The sequence below is a fragment of the Atta colombica genome, unplaced genomic scaffold (assembly GCF_001594045.1).
Source record: "Atta colombica isolate Treedump-2 unplaced genomic scaffold, Acol1.0 scaffold236, whole genome shotgun sequence".
NCBI lineage: Eukaryota > Metazoa > Arthropoda > Insecta > Hymenoptera > Formicidae > Atta > Atta colombica.
In genome coordinates, this window is record NW_017259334.1 from 170,984 (window position 1) to 179,212 (window position 8,229).

General features: G+C 28.1%; 1 protein-coding gene across 4 annotated transcripts in view; it reads right to left on the bottom strand.

Moving 5' to 3' along the window:
- The window catches only part of LOC108688619 (neutral ceramidase-like), a 26,531-nt gene that overhangs the window by 12,934 nt on the left and 5,368 nt on the right, over positions 1-8,229 (bottom strand). For 2 of the 4 annotated variants that reach the window (XM_018194951.1, XM_018194954.1), the window contains exons 1-4: positions 2,521-2,743; positions 2,100-2,243; positions 1,344-1,520; positions 1,107-1,234 (exon numbers count right to left, since the gene is read on the bottom strand). In XM_018194951.1, the coding sequence (XP_018050440.1) occupies positions 1,107-1,234; positions 1,344-1,520; positions 2,100-2,243; positions 2,521-2,667 (596 nt within the window). In that variant the 5' untranslated portion in view covers positions 2,668-2,743. Of the gene's footprint in view, positions 1-1,106; positions 1,235-1,343; positions 1,521-2,099; positions 2,244-2,520; positions 2,744-5,212; positions 5,262-8,229 lie in introns of those variants that run through there. The other 2 variants (XM_018194953.1, XM_018194952.1) reach the window with 2 other exon arrangements.

The window sequence follows — 8,229 nt, forward strand, 5'->3', positions numbered from 1 at the left end:
TATAATTAATTAATTTAATAATATTAAAAAAAGGAATAAAATGTCTTTTCCCGCTACCGTCAATGCACTCCTCGCCCTGATGGCAAGATTCACAAAATACATCATGTTGGCATTAGTAATGGATCACGATACGGCGATAATAAACAACAAAGCCTTTGATCTCTCTGAAGAAATCATCCGTGAAAGCCTCAAAAGTATTTATATCTTCATGTATATTTCTATTAAAGCATAAATTAAAAAGATATTACTTTTTATTGAAATAACTTTTGATCCAGATAATAAACTGTCTCTTATTTTTTTGTATTACTTTTAAATGCAATTTAAAACAATCTGTAATTTTTTCAAGTAATTCATTATATTCAAGTAATTCAACATATTTCATTTGCCTTATAATCTTCTTAATACACATAAAGGATACGCAGTAGCGTATCTCTTTCATGATACACTATAGCGTCTCTTTTATGATTAATATAAAAAAAGTGTTATTAATGTACTAAACTTCAAAAATATACTTGACGGAAGACACTGCTCATCTCCTGTGATCCCCACCTATTTATGTATTCCCACTCATAATATCGCTTCCTACCTTTCCTCTATAGTTCAAAAACAAAACAAAAATCATTGTCAAAACGAAATGTATTTTAAAGATAAAAATTGATGTTTTTGCATTAACAAAATTAAAAAAAACTTGGCTGCCAATACTACATCATGAAAATCCTTGTTATCTTCGATCATTCTTTTCAAAACTATGACATGATAACCAAATGTAGACAACGAATTTGTGTTTAGCATTCGAAAATATTAAAAACATTAAAATAGTTAGAAGTATTAAAAAATTTTTTTATCATACAACTAGTGTTATCACCGCCTCCATAATACTAATGTGTCGATAATTACTAATACTCTATTAAAATTTGAAAAGCAAAAAAATTTTCATTTGAAATGCATCAATTTTCTTTATTTTTCTTTAAAATAAAGAGCATTTTGATTTTTTTTTATTAAATTGATGATATTCTTAAAAAAAAGATTGAGAAAGAATTAATATTCTACTACTAGAATTAATATTATTTACTACTTTCATTACTTGTTTTTATTATAATACTTACTTTTCTCTTTCCGATTTCGGATTATTAAGGTACGCCTGTGGACTTCTATTAATGTTAGCATCCAAAACTTTTCCGTGAATAATGAAAATCCTTCCAGGCATTACAGCATTATGAGCACGCTGGATGCTCTATAATGCCAAAATATCCATCGTTATATCGGTTATTATCTTTGAATATCAAGAGAATCATTTACAGTAGTGCAATGCCGTGTACGACTATATTTACGCGTCTACTCACATTCGTTATACCGTTGACGACAGCGTCAAATGATTCCCTGATGAAGCCAAATGTGGTCAAATCGAAAAGCATATCTAGCATGAAACCACCAGGGGCTGAATGCGTATGCGTGCCACTAATCATCACGTTATTCTCCGTGTACATGTCGCCAAATTGGGTCTTCAATTTTCGCAATACCTGTGGAAAGAATTGCAATGAATCTCACGTGATAATAATCGTATTTTGCGACATATTTCATGATTTCATAAAAAACGAATCAAGTTGAATGAACATTATATATAATATTATATGATCGAAGATACGGCAAAGAATTTCACATACAAGTAAATAAATATCTATGTTTTTATAGCTAATTTTGAAATTCGAGTAGATAGACGAATGTTTTTTATACTTTCAGAATTTTATTATACTCGAACAAAATAACAGAATATACAGAATGTCTCGAAATTCGCGAAATACTATGACAAAAAAATTAGATTTGAAAAAAAATTAATTATGAAAATATTAACTATTTTACGTTCCGAACAGCAATTTATGAGATATAAAAGTTTAAAGTTAGCCAATTGCGGATTACAGTTAAATAGCGATTCTTATATCTTATTATTATTGTAATATTTATAATAGGAAAGAGTTTAAATAAATAAATTAGATTATTAGATTAGCTTCAAGAATAAACAAATTTTTTTTTTTTTAAAGAAATCTAAAAAAATCACTATACCGAGAGGCATTGAAAAATTAAGAATGAACGTATGTTACCTCTTGTCGAATGTCGTTGCCTATCATTGCATTATCCACGCTGACGAACACGAATCTTTCCGTGCCATCGTCAATTATGAATGCTCTGGCAAATGTTCTAAGATGGAGACCATTTCCTTTCTGTTCCATTTTTGCGTATCCCATCTAAAATTGCACATAATGGCTATTCAAATTTATTTATTATCTTTATTCTCTTCACTCTTATTATTTCGTCAGTCTAGCTTTAATTATCGTGAATAATGAATTCGTAATCTCTTTAATAATTTTTTAAATAAAAAACTTGAAGAGATACGCTCTTCGTGATTTTCTCTCTTCAGTGTATAACAGATTTTCCATCAAAATAAATTTTTCTCGCATCATTACTAAAAATAATAATTTAGTGTACATTTTCTTGGGATTTTCTATCTCGAAGCATACTAACGAAGACAATATCCGCGGTCGGTCCTGTGCTGTCAGCTCTTCCAATGCCAATGCTGTAAGAAGCAAGAACGGCAGGTGATAGTAATAGTAGAAGCCATAACGCAGATAAACCACGAGTTCCTAGTAGCGACTGCGCCAAAGTATCCATTCAGTTTCGTAAATCCCTTACCCGTTTGGACTGAAAGCAAAGAACAGAATGACAGATATGCTCGTAACTCGAATGATATCTTTCAGACAGATGACTCGCCGTTTCGTCGTTCTACGTTTTATAGCTTTTGTCATTGATAAAACAAACAATTAACGACTTTTCTAACTATGTTTCTTTGTTAGAAAATATTCTATTTTTAAGCGCAATAACAAACATATCGCCACGTCATCTATTAGAGATAAGAATCTTTAAGTGTAAATTTTATCAAATGCAATATATAACTTGAGATGACGCAAGAGAGACAGCAAGAAAAGCTACATTTTGTATTTATGTAAAACGTATATAAAATTTTTGTTAAAATTTTTCCGTTGAATTTTTAATATATCTGTAAACGTTAATTTAATATAATATGATTATAAATATTTTGAGTTACCTAAATTAATAGTTTTTATATATAAATTTTAAGATAAATAAGAAACAAATGTATGTGTTTATAAATGTTAATTTGATTTTTAACATGGAATATGCTTCTACAATTTGTTTTTAAATCATGTAAAAGTTTTATTTTTTAAATTAATTTTTAAATAATTTTTGTGTTACTTTCTAACATATTTATCTTATGTTGAACAAAAATTTAGATGTAAAGTTTGAGACCTTCCTAGATAGAACACAGAATCATAATAAGATTACTTATTCTCTAAATTTCTTGAAGTAAAATCTTACTTCAAAAAAGTAAAAATAATATTGTCACTATTGAAAAAGAGTAAAAATATTTGCACTCTTAAATATACGAGTAGCAGAATTTCACTCTTTTTCTTTAGTGAGATTTTACATTTTTGGAATGAGATTTACTCCCCCAAAGAAGTGAGATTTCTTTCTTGTAGAGTGAATCTCACTCCAAAGAGTGAAAATCTGCTGCTCTTATTTAAGAATGTAAATATTGGGCTGGGGAAAAAGTTCGTATTTTTTAATTCAAAATTGTATATACAATATCTTCGTCAAAAATGGAAGAAGTTTAAATTAAAAGGGTTTTAAAACTTGAAATCTTTATTTTTGAAAGGTTACTATATTTTTTCAGTTTTTGTGAATTTAGTAATTTTTACATTCAAAAAACTACGAAAAAAATGAAAAATTTTCTTTTCATTTTTGGGGGGGGTCTCTCATGTGTCCAAAAAAAAATTTACAAAAATTTTCGATTGTCTATCGTGAAAGCTTGAAGCTTTCCCTCAAAATCATTTTTTAAAAATGTTCCTATGATTTTTTATTATTGAATTATTCGCGAATTAAATAAAGGAGCATTCTAACTTCGATTTTTCATATAAAATGTCCGGATGATAAAAATCATCATACTGCAATTTAAAAAACAGATTTTTAAAGCTGAAACTTTGCTCTAACAAATAATATAATTGTAACAAAAATTTCATAACAAAGGAAAAACTTTTGCAAAAAAATTGTTTTAAATACGAAAAAACTGTTTCCCCATCCTAATATTTTCAATCTTTTCAATAGTGACAGTATTTTTACTCTTTTGATGTCAGATTTCACTCCAAGAAATTTAAAGAGTAAAATGACGTCAAATTGAAATCATTTTAAGAAAAAGTTATTCGATACATTTTTGACAAAGATTTCGTGATGACACACACACACACACACACACACACACACACACACACACACACACACACACACACACACACACACACACACATTTTTTAATTAAAATTCACTTAAAAATAATTATCAAAAATTCATTACAAAATCATCACGAAAAGTGTATGGAACACGATAATTACTATACTCGATGAATACAAAAATTTGTAATTGTATTTATTCAAAATTTTCTTTAAAATAATATGTATTTATATTTTCATTTTTTCAAAATTGTGGATATATTTTTAAAAAATATTAATTAATACAAATATTATGATTTGTTTTATAAGTTAATATTTATTCAAAGTATTCAAGTAAAATGTAACTTTAAAAAAGGAAGCTCCAAAAGCAGCAATCTCCCTTAATTATAATCAACACTTTATTGATTCTAAATAATTAGATAATGTATTGTTGAATTAATCCTGTCTTTATAAAATCTATAATTTTTACTTGGATGTGGAAAAAGAAACATAATTATGGTAATAATAATTCTGTTACGCGTACATATATTATTCTTTTCATTTACATTTCTTTACGAATGTGATTTTCTCGAATGTAACGTTAATTGAGAAATTGGATACAACAGAAACATAAAAACTTTAAAATAACTTTATACAATTTTTAAAAAGACTTAGAAAGTTTAAGTTTGAATATTATTCTTCTGTCGGTTTTATTGTTTTTACAGGTTTTACATTTTTGTTTTACTTTATTACCCTTGTAGACAATGTGTTCTACCTAGGATGAGATATATTAAATTTAATACCAATTATTCAACAACAGTATAATTTCGTATGTTGATCACGTAATTAGCAGCGATTGTTTTCAAAACATTTTCCCAATATTCTTCTTGACCACGCAAAATTAAATCAATATTGAACTATAAAGAAGAATTAACCTGAAGAATGGTCCAAGGACAACAGACGACGACATGAAACTACTTTCACTGATCTGTGGTTACGAGAGTTTACAAAAAAAAAATGCATAAATAAAACTTTCACAAGTTACTCCTCGAGTTACGCGATTTCACCTTTCAAAGGTTACTGTTGGAGTTACGGCCAGGAACGTTGTTTACAGAGAGATAAAAAATCTGCAAAGAATGCGAAGGACACAACGGTCTATTCCTCTATGTTGAATATACAACGTTATTTTTCATTTATCACTTGAATGAAAATTCGTCAATAATTTTTCCGATCACTCGAATTTCAGAACTGAGAGAATTTTAAAAAGTATTTTCCAAGAAGCATTATACATATATTATTGTATTAGGTGTAGTAAAAAGAAATCCATTATATTTGCATGAAATTGAATGGAAAAATAATGAATTTCTTTTTACTACATCTAATACAATGTTAACTAAAAATGATAAGATATCTTTGTACTGCGACAGTAGTCGAAAACTATTTTACTCGAAATATTATAAGTATAATGTTTTAAATATAATGTCAGCATAAATATAATAAATAATTGCACAGTGAATGTAAAAAGGTATCGTGAACATAAAACATCGAGAAAATTTAATCTTTGATAGAAAAAAATGAAAAGCATGTGTCTGTTTTTTGCATTAATTCCGCTATGTCACAGAAAGAACAACAGTTTGTCGCGTCTATATAGCGTTGTAAAATTGTCTGATGCGAGCGGAACGTGCAGCATGTCAATGTATATGTACGGGCGAATTGCTGATGGAAAGATAGGTAAGCAACGCGTTTCCTGGATGACACATGCAAGTATTCGTGTATGTATAAAATGCTCAGTATTCCAAGCGTTCTAATCACTCTGCATTAGTAAATGTCAAACGATACATAGATACCTAACAAAGGTACGTTCGAGTAACTATGTTAGGTGCGCACACCACGAACTAATAAGAGGTTTATTTAAACACATCATCAATTGTACGCAATTGCACGCGGAAACACAGCTTTGAAAGATTTGTCATCTCTACTGGAATTTTCATTATTCTTTCGTTTCAATTAAACAATAAATATTGTCTTTCGGAAGTCCCAATCGTAAATTTAAATAATTTCAATATCGAGACTACAAAATATATAAATTCTACATTTTGCAATTATAAATCATCTGTTCAAAATCTCTTGCTCTTGTATATTTTGTTGAATTTCAAGGGTCTTGCGAAGAGAAAATTGAGAGACTAAACCACTTGTAAAATTTCATTTACATCTCGCGTTTGCTCTCTGTTTCATAGTTGGTTGAAATCATACCGAATCATCATATTTCTTCTTTTATAAAAGTATGAAATGATGCTATAAAACTGTGAAACGAGTGTAATTTATTTAAGTCTTACAGAGGCAGTGACATATACGTTCTACCTTTTCCTCCACAATCTATTTAATGTTTTCTCGATATTCAACTATTATATACTTATATAATATACTTATATAATAGCCCCAAACATTCCGGCCAAATTTTAAATTTTGTAGAAAATTTAATTTTAAAGAAAAAATTCCCAATAAATATGGATAAAAAAATTCTTCCTTAAAAAGTTAGTTCCTAAAAATCTCTGAAATTAGGACTATTTTATATATTTTTACAAATCAAGTATGCATTTTTCTAATAAAGTATTAAAACAAAAATTTTTTTTGTAGAGAATTAAATTATATCTTCCAAAAAAAAACAAACTGTGTAAACGAATTTTATTTTACATTAACTTTTACATACTCGCTTATTCTCATTTAAACGCATACTATTATACGAAAATACATTTATACGTATAATTAGCATATCCGTTTATTAGAAACGTTTTTCCAAATATACGTTTTAGTACAGCTCACTATTATATGTTTAAATAAGAATATGTATATTTAGCACATTCATCTATAAAAAAACATCTCGAACATTTTCACGTTTTTTTATAAACGTTTAGCCTTTTATTAAGAATATTCCTAGTGTAACGGGTTAAAAGAATCAAAAATTCTTTTTGATAAAAATGACATTTGAATGTAGTAAAAACAGAAAAAATATGTATATAAAATAACATTAAAACGGTGTATTCAGAGAGAGTTTGTAATAAATTAATATGTTAATTATACAAGCAAATCTTTATGGTTTGTACAATGGCTTTAAATGCATTGAGTGCGCACTAGTTCTGCCAATGAAAAGTTATTCTTTTAACCTCCACGCTGTTCGCTTTGTGTAATGCTAATGCCGGTGGTATGTAAGTTTCTCAATTAAATTATGATTACATTCCTTAACAAAACATGTTAAATCCACTTAAATTTATCAAAGTATGACGTCGTCGATTTAAACGTAATATTCTTGTTATTTAGCGAAATCGAAATCATAATCAATAACATTCAGCCAAAAACATAATTTTTATTGCCTGAATTTTCAATTTGGCACCTAACACTCATTTATTAATAACTTTTTAACTAAAGGTATGCAAATGAAAAATTGACTTACTGTCTTGCTTCGGAGCATGCAAATGAAAATCGATTAAGGTCCATTGCACCAACGTTACTTTGATTTCAAGTGAGGTTTAAAACTTTCTCTGTCTCTTTTTCGTAAAAGTAGTCTGTAAAACGAGACAGACAGAGATTTGAGTCTCACTTAAAGTCAAAATAACGTTGGTGCAACTAGACCTTTTTCAATCCAATTGAAGTTGAGAGGCTAGTGTGAAGTTAACTCCTACCCAAAATTGTTTTTTAAATAATTTTTTTACTAGAAGTGTGCAAACGAAAATTCGGAATGTACATACATGTACAAACGAGGAGCTATAGAAATAATCAAATGAGCTACAGAAAGTTAATTTTATCAAATGGGGGACCAACTTCAGACGGGTTAATTATAGTTATATAGCTAAGTACGTGGGCTCACGAAAAAAAGGTTTCTATTTAATATATGTATATCTACATTATTATACATATATATTATACATATATATATATTTCTTTTATATATTAA